The sequence below is a fragment of the Hippocampus guttulatus genome, chromosome 12 (assembly GCF_054856545.1).
Source record: "Hippocampus guttulatus isolate MCC_2025c chromosome 12, RoL_Hgut_1.0, whole genome shotgun sequence".
Classification (NCBI taxonomy): domain Eukaryota; kingdom Metazoa; phylum Chordata; class Actinopteri; order Syngnathiformes; family Syngnathidae; genus Hippocampus; species Hippocampus guttulatus.
In genome coordinates, this window is record NC_141272.1 from 6,222,199 (window position 1) to 6,240,333 (window position 18,135).

Sequence of the window (18,135 nt, forward strand, 5' to 3'; positions counted from 1 at the left end):
GCATGTCAGGCTGATTGGACGCTCTAAATTCTCCCTAGGTGTGAGTGTGGGCGTGGATGGTTGTTCGTCTCTGTGTGCCCTGCGATTGGCTGGCAACTGATTCAGGGTGTCCCCCGCCTACTGCCCGGAGATGGCTGGGATAGGCTCCAGCACCCCCCGCGACCCTAGTGAGGATCAAGCGGTTCGGAAAATGGATGGATGGATGGATGGATGTCATTTAACGGTGACAAATATGACTTTTTTTTTTTCTTTGTAAAAAGAAAGAGCAACGGTATCAAAACTGAAAGTATGTCCCATATTCAGCAGTGTGTCCTAACCTTGGATGGAACCAGACCAGTGTCTTGCTCTCGTTGTACATGTACAAGTTGGATTGGGGCGCCAACAGTTCATCATAAGCCATGGCGCAAGAGCTCCCTCTTGTTGACGTTCATCAATGTCTTGCGAGTTTGTGTGGCCTTGCAATAAGATCCATTCATTGCCATCGACTGCCTCATTCTTTTATGAGCGCATTGTTTTTATTATTCAAAGTGTCACTTGCCACAATGTGGTTACAAACAAACACAACTCATGTGCTCCTTGATTTTATTTATTTTTTCCCCCCACCAATTTTGTTCCCAAACCCAACTTTGGTGGAGGTCTGCTCAAATTCATCATTGTCCTATGAAGTACCTTGTTGCTATAGCGAAGGCCATCTAACATTGGGAGCTTCTAGGGGGAACCACCTCAGTGGTCGTGCACTGCAACAACAGCCTTTCAACTTCCCCCCCGATTTTTTGCTGCATCTGCGTGCATCTTCCTCACCTGTCAAGGGACCTGAAATACAATATACCCCTACTGACCCATCCTGAAAACCCACAAACACACTTTGCTGTCCATGCATGAGCAGCGTCAACGGATCCTTACGCAGAAACACCCTGCCTACGTTTTCACCGTCAGAGAGTTGCACAACAGTGAGAATGGCACGTGTGTGCTGGGAACAAGCACCACATTGGCTTTTACGCTGTGATATGTAAGCGATGTAACGTCCCGTTTCATCCAAACAGGCTTTCATGACAGAACCATCAGCTTTAAGAGAGCACAGTCTGACCTGAGACACGTCCAAGAGGTTGATAGCTTCATTATCGATGGACAACAATGCAAAGCTCCCATCTGACGTCATGCGAAAGTTTTCCGGCTGACAGTAAAATGTCCTCGGCAGCTGAAAGTGCCTGCACACCGTTTCATCGGACATTTTCCATGTGTAGATTGCCCCCGAGGCGACCACCACGACCACAAAATCGGCATGCTGAGAAAGTGTGCCGAAAGCAACGACATCTTCTGAGCTTTCAACTCGACGGAAGCTTTTGCTGATTGTGCCTGACCACAAGCTGGCAGCCAGCAGGTTTCCACCATGGAGGCCAATGAGAAAGGTGCTCTCGGCGGACACCTGTGCACTCGAAAGGTGCAGGTGAATATCGCATACGACACCCCCATGTGCCATTCTCCAAACCTGAGAGAGTCCGAGCTCACAAATACTAACGCCAAAGTGACAGTTGGGTGTAATAAGAACATCTGTAGCTCCGCCCCCACCTATCCGTAGGATATTCTGCCCCGTTTCCGGATGCCAAATGTAAATATCTTCAGCTGAGAGTGTCACAAGCGTCACGTCATCCCGACTAAGACGCATCTTTTGCACAGGATGACCGTGCAGGAAGTGAGCATGTGGAAGACCCGTCTCTAAGCTCCAACTCCACACTGTATGTGTCCCGTCTGAAGTGTAGAAGCACCTTCCTGTTTGGTCCACCGCCACATCTTGGACACCGCATTCCATTTTGGGAGTTTCGCCAGCAAGAAAAAACATTTTGGAATCCCACGCAAGAAGACAGCCGTTGTCAGTGACGCACACGATGTCTGAGGTGGTTTTGAGGAGGGTGTGAGGTAACGTGTGGACCTCTAAGGAGAGAACACACTGCCCCGTGTTAACCCTCCACACCAACACAAGGGGACGGGCCTCCAGGAAAGCCAGAAAATGGTGTCCACCCTTGGAGAATATTGCTTGAACGAAAGCTTGACCCCGCGGAGCCAGGAAGCGGTCACACGTCTCCCACTCGCACGTATCCCACACTGCGACCTGGTTACCAAGACATACCAATAAACTGTTGAATTCATCAGAGTAATCAATATTGAGCATGTTGTTGAACCCGCTCCCGGCGAAGGATTCTTTAACCAGTGTTGGCGTTTGCGTTTCGGAGGGAACATTCCATAATTTCACATCTCCCGACCATTCAACACACGCCATTTCCTGTTTGTGCTCACAGAGGTTTATCGACACAATTGCCGTGCCGTGGCTTGAGTTGGAACAGGAGCGAAGGAGATTGCACTTGTCCACGTCGAATATCGACACGGTGCCTTCCTCTTGGCCACAAAAAACGTGGGTGCCATCAGAGCAGAAAACCGCACAGGTTACGCAGCTCGGACAGCGCAAATCTGTTACAGTTGTGTCGGAGGCGTCAAACAGTCCCACGAGGCTGTCCTGCTTCCACCACGCACATAGCCGTCTTTGGGATGTTACGAAGCCCTCTAACATGTTCAGTGTGCGTGAGGCTTTGACCTCCGTGAGGATTTCTGGAGCTGTAGCGTCCCACAAAAACAGTTTGTTGCATTGGGTAGAAAACAACATGAAGCGACGGCTGCTTTTCACTCCTGCAAACTTGAGCTCACCCTGCTCAGAGCTCACCGATAGTCGCGCGGCACCAAAGCTCGAACCGTTCCACATCCATGCCGAGCCATCACACACGACCTTTGCGATTGACCCACACTGTGTCCCTGCAGCGGCCGCGGTGAGCCGTTCTGGTCCGCTCTCACATTTGAGGTGCCGAAGTAAGGCAACGGTATCGGGAGCGGGAGAAAGCGCAACCCCCAACCCGCAGCCTCTTGTCCTTTTCTCCCATCTGATCTCGCCGACATACGCCGCGAGCGCAGGAAAGAGCTCCACGTACGGCAGGAGGCTCGCTTCCATCAACGTCGGCAGCTCCAAAGGGGAGCTCTGCAAGAAACAGGATGAAGATGCCAATGTGCTCGCCAGGAGTGCGCATTCCCTTAAATGGTCCCGAGATCCCTCTTCCTGCCTCAACATGGCCACCAGATCCTTCAGGAGGCCAGCCTTCACCAAAACACGATGGAACCTCCATGATGTCAACATCTCCCATCTGAGCTCCAAATTATTGCTTTCTCGGATGTGATGCATCAATTCCACAGCTTCTCTCGCATGGACGGCCTCTCTGAGTGACGGCTGCTCATCTACGTATTCTCTCGCTCGCGCGCCGCCTTCATTTAGGCTCGACTTTTCAAGACATGTATTCCATCTGCTCAGGAAATAATCGGCCAACTCCGAATGAATTTTCCTCCTGGCCTCACATGTGTCGAAATACGTTTTCTCCACGACTAGGCCAAAATGTCTGCTCATCCACAGCAAAACTTGACAGCCGATTACAGTCGTGTTGGTGAGAAAGCTCTTCAGGTCTAGAAGTAGTCTCTCCACATCCACTTGCGCGACCTGATCGGAGTGGGCATTGGATAAGAGATCTGCAAGTTCTGACTCTGTGAGCCCTACTCTGGAGAGGCTGAGGTAAGAGACAGCACGGGCCACCACAGAGGAGGAATATTTGTACTCCAAGTGATCCAGCCAAACTCCAATCGACGAATGGACGCCGACGGGAAGCTGCGACTCCGACACTTCTGAATCTTAACGGGAGACCAAAATAAAAGGATGAGAGGAAACGTGAGAAAAAAAAACACACACACACGTCCATTTTGGGTTGGGTTACTGTACCTGAGGACCAGAGTGAGGTGTGAGCATGTAGTAGGCGGACGTAGAGAGGGAGAGAACAGGAAGTCAGCGCTTGGTTCACCAGTGGCAGTTGTCCAGAAGTCACTCTCCTTCCCGAATTGCTTAGCAGTGACATGAGCACCTTCAGACATTGTTTCCTGTCTGCGGAACCCAGCGCTACGTGCAGACACCCCGACTCCTTTTTACCCGCGTCTGAAACAAAGCCAGGTGCACTGCACTCTGGGTAATGCAGTTTAATGACCCACACGAGGCGAGTTTGCTTGGCGGAGACCCCGAGGATCATTTTGACTCCGGGAGGAAGAGGTGCGGGAAGGCTTTCGATGATTTGCGCAGCAAAGTTATGCCCCATCTGGTGCACCCCATCCAGGATCAGAACTAAAGGTTTATGGGAACACGGCAGCATGGACAGAAGGGAGCTGAGACATTCTGCCACTTCATGGAAACTGATGTCGGGTTTTTTGATGGCCCGAAACACAGCCCTCAGGTTAAGCTGAGTGACCTCAGAGTCATTGTCTCCAGGCTCAGTGGCACCCCGGTAACAGCCGAAGCAGGTGCCCTGGGAAGATGAAGAGTGGCCATAACTCCTGAAGATTTGAAAACACAAGCTGGACAGCAAGCGTTCGGGGGAAGGGAAGTGTGGCAAGTCGGCAAAAAAGGTGATCACAGCAGGATCGGTGTCATGCAGCCAGGATTTCATCTACAGAGAAAAAAAAGAAATGGTTTCAACGCTGATGACGTCACACATTCAACTCACCTGCTTTTTTCATGAGCTCTAATATGATATCTACCCAGTCAGCAAAATTGGTCTGGCCCAGCTCTGGGGCAGACACGGCACGTACACTCGGCCCACATACCTCAATGAATGACGGTCCTGCAGTGGCCCACGTCTGGCATCCATGATGTGGGCCGCATTCGGCCCAGATCTGAGCCGCATTGTAAAACCATATCTGGCCCTACTCCGGCCCGACGTTGGGCCAGAACAGGTTCCTGATATTCAACCTCAACTAAGCCACATCTTTCATGAGCCATATTTGACCCACATTAAAAAAAAAAGTCTCAAGAACGACTGTTATAAAAATATGTTTATTGTCATAAATTGTGAACCTCACATATAACTCCACATACACTGGAAAAATGCACTTTTCTTTATTTAACAGTGAACACAAAGTCCAACTTGGGATGCAGCTTACTCTTGAACGGTATTTTTCTGTCCATCAAATTGTTGCGCTCTCCATGTCCTCTTTTCTTCTCATGCTCTCCTTCCTGTCACCATCCCGATCAGGAGGCAGATGTAGCCATCTTTGATTGTGACATCAATTTCCTGGTCTGAGGCCCAAGATGTTAGGCCGTTAGGTCTCACAGCGGCTGTAAGAACTGTAAGAAAACAAGAATGGAGATTCGCTTTTTGTATCGTAAGGCGTTTTTCGCTGAAAAAAACGACCATGTATAATAAGGCGTTTTTAGACGAAAAAAACGACCATGTATAGTAAGGCGTTTTTAGCCGAAAAAACGACCTTGTATAATAAGTCGTTTTTAGACGAAAAAAAACGACCATGTATAGTAAGGCGTTTTTAGCCGAAAAAATACTATACTATGTCGTTTTTTTCGGCCTAAAAACGGCTTACTATACTATGTCGTTTTTTTTAGCTAAAAACGCCTGACTATACTATGTCGTTTTTTTTTTTGCTAAAAACGCCTTACTATACTATGTCGTTTTTTTCGGCTTAAAAACGCCTTATTATACTATGTCGTTTTTTTAAGCTAAAAACGCCTTACTATACTATGTCGTTTTCTTCGGGCTAAAAACGCCTTACTATACTATGTCGTTTTTTTGGGCTAAAAAGGCCTTACTATACATGGTCGTTTTTTTCGTCTAAAAACGCCTTACTATACTATGTCGTTTTTTTCGGCTTAAAAACGCCTTATTATATTATGTCGTTTTTTTAAGCTAAAAACGCCTTACTATACTATGTCGTTTTTTTGGGCTAAAAACGCCTTACTATACTATGTCGTTTTTTTGCGCTAAAAAGGCCTTACTATACTATGTCGTTTTTGTTAGCTTAAAACACCTTACTATACTATGTCGTTTTCTTCGGGCTAAAAACGCCTTACTATACTATGTCGTTTTTTTCGGGCTAAAAATGCCTTACTATACTATGTCGTTTTTTTCGGCCTAAAAACGCCTTAGTATACTATGTCGTTTTTTTCGGCCTAAAAACGCCTTACTATACTATGTCGTTTTTTTCGGCTTAAAAACGCCTTACTATACTATGTCGTTTTTGTTAGCTAAAAACGCCTTACTATACTATGTCGTTTTTTTCGGGCTAAAAACGCCTTCCTATGCATGGTCGTTTTTTTCGGCCTAAAAACGCCTTTCTATACTATGTCGTTTTTTTCGGCTTAAAAACGCCTTACTATACTATGTCGTTTTTTTCGGCTTAAAAACGCCTTACTATACTATGTCGTTTTTTTAAGCTAAAAACGCCTTACTATACCATGTCGTTTTTTTTAGCTAAAAACGCCTTACTATACGATGTCGTTTTTTTAAGCTAAAAACGCCATACTATACTATGTCGGTTTTTTTGGGCTAAAAACGCCTTACTATACTATGTCTTTTTTTGGGCTAAAAAGGCCTTACTATACTATGTCGTTTTTGTTAGCTAAAAACGCCTTACTATACTATGTCGTTTTTTTCGGCCTAAAAACGCCTTACTATACGATGTCGTTTTTTTTAAGTAAAAACGCCTTAGTATACTATGTCGTTTTTTTCGGCCTAAAAACGCCTTACTATACTATGTCGTTTTTTTCGGCTTAAAAACGCCTTACTATACTATGTCGTTTTTGTTAGCTAAAAACGCCTTACTATACTATGTCGTTTTTTTCGGGCTAAAAACGCCTTCCTATGCATGGTCGTTTTTTTCGGCCTAAAAACGCCTTTCTATACTATGTCGTTTTTTTCGGCTTAAAAACGCCTTACTATACTATGTCGTTTTTTTCGGCTTAAAAACGCCTTTACTATGTCGTTTTTTTCGGCCTAAAAACGCCTTACTATACTATGTCGTTTTTTTCGGCTTAAAAACCCCTTACTATACTATGTCGTTTTTTTAAGCTCAAAACGCCTTACTATACTATGTCGTTTTTTTCGGGCTAAAAACGCCTTACTATACTATGTCGTTTTTTTGGGCTAAAAACGCCTTACTATACTATGTCGTTTTTTTCGGCCTAAAAATGCCTTACTATACTGTCGTTTTTTTCGGCCTAAAAACGCCTTATTATACTATGTCGTTTTTTTCGGCCTAAAAACGCCTTATTATACTATGTCGTTTTTTCGGGCTAAAAACGCCTTACGATACTGTCGTTTTTTTTGGCTTAAAAAAGCCTTACTATACTATGTCGTTTTTGTTAGCTAAAAACGCCTTACTATACTGTCGTTTTTTTCGGCCTAAAAACGCCTTACTATACTATGTCGTTTTTTTCGGGCTAAAAACGCCTTACGATACTATGTCGTTTTTTTCGGCTTAAAAATGCCTTACTATACTATGTCGATTTTTTTCGGCCTAAAGAAGCCTTACTATACTATGTTGTTTTAGTTAGCTAAAAACGCCTTACTATACTATGTCGCTTTTTTCGGCCTAAAAACGCCTTACTATATATACTATGTCGTTTTTTTCGGCCTAAAAACGCCTTACTAATGTCGTTTTTTTCGGGCTAAAAACCACATAGTATAATACAAAAAATGTCATACAAAAAATGACTTCAATAAGCCTTGCTTTTTCATGTTGGTCAAAGAAAGAAGGGATATGGTTGCAACCTCTGGGGATTGAACACCCAACTGCCAGTTTGGGACATGGTTTCTCTTCCCCTGAGCCACACCACCACATAACTTTTTGTTTGTTTGGTGTTTTCTTCAATAAAGCTGCAAATGGTGGTTAAAAAAAAATGTGACCTCGTTGCAAACACTGGGAATCGAACACCCAACCGCTGGATTTGGGACTTGAGCTTCTACCACTGAGCTAACCCACCACAATGAACCTTTGGGTTGTTTTGTGTTTTTCCTCAAATAAGTTGTATATGGTGTTTAAAGAGTACACATTGTTGCAACAACCAGGGATCGAAAACTCAACCTCTGGTCTGGCACTCCATCACTCGACCACTGAGCCAAAGCACCACATAGAGCAGTGGGGTTGTGTATTTTTATTAATCATGGTCGTTTTTTTCGGGTTAAAAAGCCTTACTATACATGGCCATTTTTTCGGCTTAAAACGCCATCCTGTACATGGTCGTTTTTTTTCGGGTTAAAATGCCTTACTATACATGGTTGTTTTTTTCGGCGAAAAACGCCTTACTCTACGTGGTCGGGTTTTTTTCGGCTAAAAACGCCTTATTCTACATGGTCGTTTTTTTCAGCTAAAAACGCCTTACTATACATGGTCGTTTTTTTCGTCTAAAAACGCCTTACTATATATGGTCGGGTTTTTTTCGGCTAAAAACGCCTTCCTATACATGGTCGTTTTTTTCGGCTAAAAATTTCGTCCAAAAATGCCTTCCTATGCATGGTCGTTTTTTTCGGCTAAAAATTTCGTCCAAAAATGCCTTCCTATGCATGGTCGTTTTTTTCGTCCAAAAACGCCTTACTATACATGGTCGTTTTTTTCGTCTAAAAACGCCTTATATACATGGTCGTTTTTTTTTTTCGTCTAAAAACGCCTTACTATACATGGTCGTTTTTTTTCGGCTAAAAAAGCCTTACTATACATGGTCGTTTTTTTCGTCTAAAAACGCCTTACTATACATGGTCGTTTTTTTGGGCTAAAAACGCCTGACTATACATGGTCGTTTTTTTCAGCTCAACGGCTCATCGTTCACTTCAAAGAGCCAGCTCTTTGTACCGCTCGTTCGCGACCGACACATCACTTGTGAAAATGTCGGTGATTGAACAGTCAGAGGTGCTGCCAAAAAGAACCCTTTCTGCACTGAAATACAATGAAATTAATTTTGATTCAATACAATTTGCTGCAATACAAACCGGATACTTCATACTTGACCATAAAGTTCATTTAAAACTTAGTACCTCAATTCAAAAACAAAATCTGACGTTGAAAAAAAACGTCGTTTTGCATTTGTAAGACGGAATATGAAAATAAACAGAATTTAATTTTCAGTGAGGATCAAATACAGTTTCAAAGAAAAAAAAGTCTATCGTTTCAAATTCAGATTGTACAATTCAGATTCAGTTATTCAATATGATTCAGAGTAAAATATACAAATCCATCAATTATCCGAGCCACTGACCTTCAATTCGCGTAATTCAAATTCAGTCTAAACTATTTAAAAGTTATTCACGTTTTGTTTTTGGTGGCAAATATTCCGCCCCACAGCGTCACACCTAGTTTAGTTTTGGTTGTAAAGTGTCCTTGAGTGTCTTGAAAGACGCTTATAAATGAAATGTATTATTATTATTATTATAAGAAATTTCAGGGGTTATTTTTACTGACCATTCATTGTTCATGACATGTACAAATGTTTGTCCATTCTTGTTTTCTTACAGTTCTTACAGCCGCTGTGAGACCTAACGGCCTAACATCTTGGGCCTCAAACCAGGAAATTGATGTCACAATCAAAAGATGGCTACATCTGGCTCCTGATCGGGATGGTGACAGGAAGGAGAGCATGAGAAGAAAAGAGGACATGGAGAGCGCAACAATTTGATGGACAGAAAAATACCGTTCAAGAGTAAGCTGCATCCCAAGTTGGACTTTGTGTTCACTGTTAAATAAAGAAAAGTGCATTTTTCCAGTGTATGTGGAGTTATATGTGAGGTTCACAAATTATGACAATAAACATATTTTTATAACAGTCGTTTTTGAGACTTTTTTTTTCTAATGTGGGTCAAATATGGCTCATGAAAGATGTGGCTAAGTTGAGGTTGAATTCAGGTTGATATCAGGAACCTGTTCTGGCCCAGTGTCGGGCCGGAGTAGGGCCAGATATGGTTTTACAATGCGGCTCAGATCTGGGCCGAATGCGGCCCACATCATGGATGCCGGACCTGGGCCACTGCAGGACCGTCATTCATTGAGGTATGTGGGCCGAGTGTACGTGCTGTGTCTGCCCCAGAGCTGGGCCAGACCAATTTTGCCGACTGGGCAGCTGTGCCAGCTTCATGCCGAATCCGGGCCAGATCCCTTTGCTGACTGGGTAGTACACTACATCTGTTGCAAATATTACCAAGACAGTAACAATTTTTTTTGTGAAATGACGACTCAACCGTCAATGACGACAATTGTTTTAAAACAAGAACAAATGAGTGGTCAATCGAATCGACTTGAATTGTCTGTGAAGAAATTGTAGCATATTAATTTCTTTACCCGCTGAGCACAGTGAGCCAGCAGCACTGTTTTTCCGGCACATGGACCTCCTGTCAGCAAAAGTGGACGCGGGTGGTCACTCTGCTGAACATAGGCTCGGACCTATAGAAAATGTACCGTCAAGATCACGTCTTTTGAAAGGGGAAGTCAAACCAAAAGCTTCGAGCTTCATTCGAAAGTCAAGGTGGGACTTTACGATCAGATCAACTCTATCAATATTTCAAAATGACGTCTGACCTCTTCCATCTCTGGCCTCGTGATGACATACAATCGAGACAGGACGGCACGCAGTTCCTCTTGTTCGACTTGCTCACGTGCCAAAGCATCACTGAAGTCACAGGATCCAGATTCTCCATCCTGTGCAATGTTGTCGGTCAACCTCACGAGGTCAGAATACACCCGATGGCAGAGCAACTCCGCATACACCCGCCTGCGGGCCGCGGTGTAACCATGGCGAGGGTCACACTCGACCGTGGTGATGTAAGCCTCAAGCTGGTACGTGTCGATCAGGCCTCTCAAGAAGTTGTCAATCAGATCGGAGAGTAAATCATTCTCTCTGGGTGATGCTTTTACTCGGTTAGAGATGGGAAAAGTGCCCTGCAAGTACAGTGAGGATGAGCATCTTTAGCTGTTACAGTATGTACCCAAAAAATTACATTTAAAAATATTTAAAAAAAATAAACGTTTCAATTTCACACTTAGAAAGTGTACTAATATTCAGAGAAGTATGAATGGCATGTTTATATTTTTAACATGTTTTAACTGTCGTTATAGTTTGCAATGTTATAGAGCAACACTGCATCATAATGAGAACTGTTTCTTAACATTTTGGTGACTTGTTTAACTGCACTAGAGTGGCCTTTTTTAAAAAATATATAATCATAAAATGACATCCTCTACAAAACACGGCCAAATAGTAAACATACAGTATGAATCAAATGCATGCATTTTGTTATAGCTGTGTCAATCAATTGTTAGGATGCACATGTCTACTTATTTTGTGGTTGTGAAATGTACAATTAAGCCCCAAATTATGCATTTCCTGTCCAAAATTGAAAATTACAATTTTCTGATGAGCTTGTGGTTCATTCACATGACTGCCATGCAGGCGCTGTGGATATGAATGGTTGACTATCATTTTATGTGCCCTGAAATTTCAATCTATTAATAACAATCATCATAAATGTTTGTTGTTTGTTGATGCAGAGCCCTTGACAGTCGTTCTCCACGTCTTTCATTCACCATGTCTTGTCTGTCGATCTGTCGCGTATGAGAACAGAAAGCGGCGGTCACCTCTTCCTCCGACTGCGTGTTAAATTGAAGGGAGTCCATCCCTCTCGCCTCTTGTTCCACCTTGAGATTAGTGACCTTGCGAACGTAAACAAGGCAGCGTCTGACGACGTCATCACGAGGACAGTTGACCAGGGCAAAGCGGAGATCGCCATCAAGGACTAAATAGCCAGAAACAGCCTTGAATAACATGACCAACGGTGAAATGCACACTTGAAGACGCGCAGTTGATGCATACGCAGAGCCAGTTCACCTGATCTGTTTAAACCGAGGCCTTCCCCTTCAGTCAGAAGCTTCTTGTGCACGCACAGACTCACAGCAGTCTCAAACACTTTCACCAAATCCTGTCGGTCATTCTCCTCCTTGGGAGCCAAAGAAGTCAATTGGCATTTATATTGCAAAGCAATAACATGACTGACAGTAGTGCCATTATTTCTTGGAGACCTGAGGCAAGTGCGAGCGTCTCAAGCGGAACGACGGCGGAACAGTGTTCTCGTCTCTGTGGTAGACTCTCTCCAGGCGTCGAGTGCTGAGGCCAGCTTGTTGGATCTGCTGCAGCAGCATGTGAAAGTGCGACACCTCCACCTGGGCAGGAAGACTGGCCCTGCCGTACTCATGTCCGATCAAAGCCTTGCAGCAAAACCGTATGGACAGAGAGAGAGCGGTCCGTCATTCATACTGTGATTTGACAAGATAGACTGTAGACGAGAACAGAAGGGCAAAAGCTTTATTGCAAAGATAGAATGAAATTGGAAAATAGGAAGACATACTTAAAGGGGACATTCTATGCTTTTTTTCACTACTTAAAACCACTCACGTGTCTTAATAACATGTCCGTCACAATTTTTATTTATTTTTTGCCAAACCATCCCTAGACTCAATAATTATAGTATACTTTACACCCTCTATTTTTGCCGTGCTGAAATTAGTCTGCCGTCATGTCTCATGCAAATGATGGCAGAGTATGCCTTTTGGTCACCATGACAACTCGTGATGATGCTCAGGGATAACTTAAAAACAACGCTGCCATAAACACTTGTCAATTAGTGGGGGGGATCTGTGTATGTGGCCCATGCAGCAGAAACATGGCCAAAGTCACATAGCACCGCTTGTCCACTCCACTGAACAGTCAAGAATGCGATGGTTATTATAAGCCAACTTATGGATGGATGGGTGGATAGATAGAGAGAGATAGAGATAAAGTAAACATGCAAATTAGTGGTGATACTGTGATAGAGTTCATGTCAAGTCTGACGTTAATGTTGATGATGTATTTTACCAGTAAAAAGGGTCCAGCAGAGGTTTCTCTGCAGTCTTTTATCAATTCCTTTCTGGTGTTCTCATCTGGCCAGTGGCTGGGATGAATGGACTCATGTGGGTCAATCACCTGTACATTGAAACACATGTGCGCACGCAAACACACACACTGCTAAATCAACACAGAGTAGTTATCTATTTGCATTTTTTGCACCATCCGACACTCTTAAGTACATTTGTTTTTGAATAGAGATGCAACAATGCCTATGTCATTCCAAAGAGAGGGACCAGCAACACACACACACACACTAGAATGGTTTTGATTGAATGTTGATGACCATGTGACAAGTGTGTATTCACCCTGAAGTCCACTCCCAGCTCGCGTCTGCAATGCTCTCGGAGTTTAGGGAACACGACATCTCTCAGGGCTCTGCGCTCCACCACGCTGTCTGTAACATTGCACACAAATGTCCCAAAAGAAAACAACCAATGTAAACCTTGGACACAGAAAAAATGGCTACAAACATTCTGTGAATCATCCAAAGACTTTCCGAACATACCTGCAGGGTTGGAGCACAGATAAAGTTTGACACAGGACGAACCGAAACGACGGTTGGAAGCAGCTTGGTCCATATATTGTTCTAAATGTTAACTACAAAGGAGCTGAATGCTCTCATTGTCTGACTTGTCTCAGTGGGAAGGTGGTTCTCTCCTTCCTTCCATCTGCACTCTGATTCAGGAAATTCCACACTTTGGTTGTATATAGTGCGGGAGACTCCGATCACACCCACTTCGTGTGCTTGGTACACAAGAGGCAACGCGTTTGTTCATGACACACAATTGGAGTGTACATTTCCATAACAGGTGGTGCACACGCATCTCCACAGTGGGGAAGGCAAACATTGATGGACAATAAGATGACGGCAGACGCTGTTTTTCCAATATTATTTTATTAATTAACATTTGTACACAATAAATACAAACTTAGCTTTTTGTACAGCCAATAATACTATGCAGAAAGACATCTGCACCCGTTCTCGTTATTTGTCACCATGGCAACAATCGACCGGAGAGAAGGCCAGTGGTTTCGACCACTTTATCAGTAATTAAAAGAAAGTGTGCTGCTGATCCAAACTGGTGGAAGCAACATAAAAAAAAGAATTATGCACTATGGCAAAACAAAAAGGACTGGTCAAATAAAGTAAAAAAAAAATAAAAAACTAGTCTTTGTATAATGGAAACCGCAAACAAAACATTTCACAACAGACCGATTGAGTCTTGAAAAAAGAAGCTTCTGAGGGACGCCAATGTAAACGATAAACTTCAAAACAAGTTTTAAGACCATATAATAAATTAAGATCTCAGAGAAATCAAGGAGGAGGCTGCCGTGCTCGTTGCCTTGACCGCACACCACTTAAGATTGCGATCGGGATTACTTCTAACAGCAGGGCAACACAAGTTTTGGATCGAAGACTCCAACATATATGAAGCCATTGGCAACCAGAATGGTTGCTACTCAACATGTTCATGATGAAAAAAAGGAATTACGGGAATCTATTTCTGGCAGTAACACATTTTGACCAATGTTAGTCCCATCCCAGGTCTTAACTGCATCTATACTATCCGTTTGTCTGTCCAAAGTAAAAACACAACAAAAAAAGTGTAGCTGCAAACACCGGCAGTTCAATTAAATACTCATCATTTCTCAAATTCTGATGCCGTCTCAGCACTGATTTTTTTTTTTCCTGGCTAGCATTTTTAGATAATCACTATACAGTGGTCTTTGTAAATGTCAGTGTTTGCGTTTGCACTCGGAATGGGGGAAAAACAAAAAACAACAAAAAAACAAACAAAAAAAACCTACTTAAATGCCAAAAATTAAAAATGAATTAACATGTTCTTATGGAAACCGGTTCCACATTTTGTTGGTTGGGCTATGGAGAGGCATTTGACAGAACTAGTTTGGGTTATATTCGGTTACCCTGATGGGATAAGCGGTGTTGTTTGAACACAAGAAATCTAAAACTTATCTTAAAAAAAAGACAGCACAACCGCAATAAGGCTTCAAGATTAATCACCAATCAATCCCACCCAATTATATTGCTCAAATGATCGTTCTCCCCATCTCTCATGCGAACACAAGGAAACATTGTCATGGTTAGTTTCTACACTCAAATATTGAAGCGACACTGTCAGACAAGAAAATGTCAAGTGAAATCAATATTTCATTTTTGGTGTGCACAGAAGCGGTGAGACATCGGGCTGCCGCTGCGTCTTCCTCAGTGCCGTTTGGAAGAAATTGAAACGAAAACATCAATCGCAATGAAACCAAGGAGTCCCCACAGACTCCCAATGAACAGAGTATCTGACTCCAGTGTCAGCTCTGAAGTAGAGGCGCTACTTACTACTTTGCAGGGGGTGTAGAAATAAATAAAAGTGCTACGCTGCCATTCGGCAAGGACTTTAAAGGCTTGAAGGGTATTTAATTAAGGGGCTTGGAGTGAGATACACAAGAGAGTCAAACTTAGCGCCCTTTGAAATATCATGTCCATTGGGCGCTTCTGTTCTATTTTAGCCAGCACTCGTCGAACACGGGAAGAAATTGATGAAGAATGATGATTTGTGCCGCTAGAGGCAAAAACACAAGGGGGGTGGGGATGAGCAGATGTGAGAGAACGATTCATGCCGATGAATCTGTCGCTCCATAATCAAGCAGTCCAGAAAAAACAACAACGCAGTTGACCTCTATGCGGGAAATACCGTCACTCCCGTCACCCTGTATAATTACAATGACAACAAATTCAATATCAAATCAGTCTTTCGGTGCTTTTAACGTCAATCGGCGTTCAACCAATTGGCGACGCCAAGGAAGATACATAACGGGTGTGTAACATGACATAACTGCATACAGCACGCTCATGTGAATACAATGACGGCCACCGGGTTGCACTCACTGCCAATGAACAGTACGGACGTGAGATAAAAGTTAAGAGGGGGAAGAAACAAAGGATGGGGAAAGAGTTGGAGGGAAGAGCAGAAGGCAGGATCCAGCCTCTCCTTTCTCTCTTTCCATTTCTCATCTCCTTCCAGTTGTCTTTGCGGGCCCTCCTTCCGACTATATTTACAATGCCCTTTAGGAATAAAATATGACGTTCCTTTAGCCGAGTACTGTTATATGAAACATTCCTACGACAACAGTAATGTACTGTACTAATACACATGAAATACGTACTGGAGGATGACGAGAACTATAAGCGCTGGGATATCCTTGCTTATTCTCCCGAAGTTTACTTTTTATGAAGCCTCTGTAAATTCACTCACGACTTGGGGGAAATACTTTGCATTTACCACCAATCAGCTGATGAAAGGAAATTTGACATTGTCATGGGCTAAGAATTCCAAAGTCCACGTGCAGGCGGTTTTTTTTCACGTTTTTTTTAAACATTGGAACGTTAGCATTTGATCATCTTGAGGGTTGTCAAATTCTTATGAAAAAAAAGTCACACATATCCATTTTTTTTCTTGCCTGTTATAAACAGCACACACCAGCGTTCTGTTCTTGTTGCTTAAGATTAGCAAAGCCAAATGTAAAAAATCAAAGTATGAAATACACGCTGTGTATGTAAATAGTGTGAAGAGACTCATGTAAAACTGTTTTTGTTTTTTTACATGCAGTGATTCACTTCTTATGTGCTCATGATACGCGTATGATACACTGGTGACATGCATATTGACAGCGAGCCAGGAAAAAGCCCGCTTTGGTGGTCAGTTTGAAAGTGGCCAATGGCTACAAATGTAAGATGCAAAGTACTAATGAATCCTAGTCAGGTTTGCAAGAACTCAAACAGATCTGATCACGTTCATTAAGTGATGGAGGTCATCCGTATTCCATTGACAGATTGGTGGTAACGTACAAATCATTTGCTCCAGTCTCCACACGCAATCATTTATGTGTCACAGTCAAACAGCAGTTTTGCAGCTTCAAAGAAAATGGAAGTAAGCTTTACAAGGCCAGAAACACTTGTCCAACACTCCTTCCTTCCCTCTGCAAACATTCTTCCTCATCCTCCCCTTACTCCTCTTCAGTGTGCATTGGGGCTCCGCCCAATGAGGTGAGGGTTTTTTTAAGGCAAGAATGGAAAGAGGTGGGAGGGCGCAGAGGGACCGTCGGGGAGGCTACTGCTGCACTTCATTAGGAAGCAAATGCAGAGGAAATTTAACTGGAAAGCCTGCCTCCCCCGCACTCCTCTCTTCCTTCTTCCACAACTTGAGAATAAAAGAGAATGAGGGGTAGCTCGAGTTGGGGACGGGCTCGCTTGATGTGGTTCAGTTCCGTTTTCATCAGGTTATTTCAGGTCAGAGCGGTGCCACTGGGATCTAGGCTGCCATCGGTTAATCATGTTAGGGGAGTGTGCGTCTAACCGCGTGCCATCTTGCGTCTCAGTTACACCAGCGTAATCTCCACCTCCTCCGTCTTGTCGCTCTTCCCGTGTTGCCGGCGAGACTGCTGTTTGGGTGGTGGAGGAGCGGCACGCACCTGAGAGACAAACAGAGCATGTAAGACTGAGCCTTTTAGGTTGTCAGCCTGAGCGAAAACATTTTAAATCGATATCCATCCATCCATACGTTCCACTGTTGTTTTTTCCTACTGTGCATACTAACAGGTCGTAGTTTGCCTGGACCACCTTCAGGGGGGAATCGAGGCGGCTGTGTTTGAAACCCGGGTGACACGGGACTCCTCCCAGAATTTTGATCTAAAGAGAAAAGAGCAAGGTTCCATTCATTTTAAAAGCCCGTTCGGAGTGCAGTCATGTTACTTTACTGCAGGAAAGGTGTGGCTTGTATTGCTTACTGGTGGTGTTTAACGATGACTTGTGTGATGAGGCGGGCAGGGGAAGCTTATGATCCCCGTTGAGTGCAGCAGAGGGTGAGCGTGGGAGAGACGGTGGAGTCGAGCTCTCCGGGCTGGTGAAAGGGCTTATGGAAGGTTGATCATACAGCGGAAGAGGTGGAAGAGATGACGGCAGCTTTGCAGTGGGAGAAATCTAAAGGTGGAAGGAAATCAGTGCAGCTACGATTACAAATTGCGAGATAGTAAACCTAGCTACCTGGATTTTTTTTCATCACTAGGTTCAGCCTTTACATTTGAAGCAGTTCTTGTTTTCAAACTACGGCGACTGTAGTTTGCCATCGTGTAGAGCGCTATTGGATTGTGCAGGTACACACTGCAGATTCGGTGAACACGACACATTTCAAATTTCCCCTCTTTTAACTTGTTGGGTGTTATGTCTACAGACATCTGGGAGGGGAGAGGCTGTATCCTTCCTGTCACTCTAATGGGGCAGTGCCACAGATAAGAGTGATTGCAGCGTCAGTTTTCTTTTCATCAGC

The 18,135-nt window shown here is 43.7% G+C and overlaps 2 protein-coding genes across 5 annotated transcripts in view; both read right to left on the reverse strand.

Moving 5' to 3' along the window:
• Window positions 1-376: 376 nt before the first annotated feature.
• LOC147197107 (NACHT and WD repeat domain-containing protein 2) lies at window positions 377-13,488 on the reverse strand. The gene is made up of 10 exons (XM_086125853.1): window positions 13,305-13,488; window positions 13,105-13,193; window positions 12,767-12,874; window positions 11,932-12,117; window positions 11,741-11,849; window positions 11,491-11,648; window positions 10,435-10,794; window positions 10,198-10,299; window positions 3,812-4,526; window positions 377-3,723 (listed from the first exon to the last, which is right to left on the reverse strand). The coding sequence occupies exons 1-10, from the start codon at window positions 13,375-13,377 to the stop codon at window positions 677-679; spliced, it is 4,947 nt and encodes a 1,648-aa protein (XP_085981979.1). The 5' UTR covers window positions 13,378-13,488; the 3' UTR covers window positions 377-676.
• Window positions 13,489-13,674: 186 nt separating this feature from the next.
• The window catches only part of fchsd2 (FCH and double SH3 domains 2), a 34,363-nt gene continuing 29,902 nt past the window's right edge, over window positions 13,675-18,135 (reverse strand). For 2 of the 4 annotated variants that reach the window (XM_086125220.1, XM_086125217.1), the window contains 3 exons: window positions 17,597-17,789; window positions 17,430-17,498; window positions 13,675-17,281 (listed from right to left, as the gene is read on the reverse strand). In XM_086125220.1, the coding sequence (XP_085981346.1) occupies window positions 17,091-17,281; window positions 17,430-17,498; window positions 17,597-17,789 (453 nt within the window). In that variant the 3' untranslated portion in view covers window positions 13,675-17,090. Of the gene's footprint in view, window positions 17,282-17,370; window positions 17,499-17,596; window positions 17,790-18,135 lie in introns of all 4 variants that reach the window. The other 2 variants (XM_086125219.1, XM_086125218.1) reach the window with 2 other exon arrangements.

Coding starts and splice junctions, on each gene's coding strand:
- LOC147197107 (XM_086125853.1), bottom strand. CDS start 13,377: ATGGACCAAGCTGCTTCCAACCGTCGTTTCGGTTCGTCCTGTGTCAAA. Junction 12,118..12,766: donor CTGCTGGACCCTTTTTACTG/GTAAAATACATC, acceptor TTTTGCTGCAAG/GCTTTGATCGGACATGAGTA. Junction 4,527..10,197: donor TGGCTCACTGTGCTCAGCGG/GTAAAGAAATTA, acceptor TTTTCTCTGTAG/ATGAAATCCTGGCTGCATGA.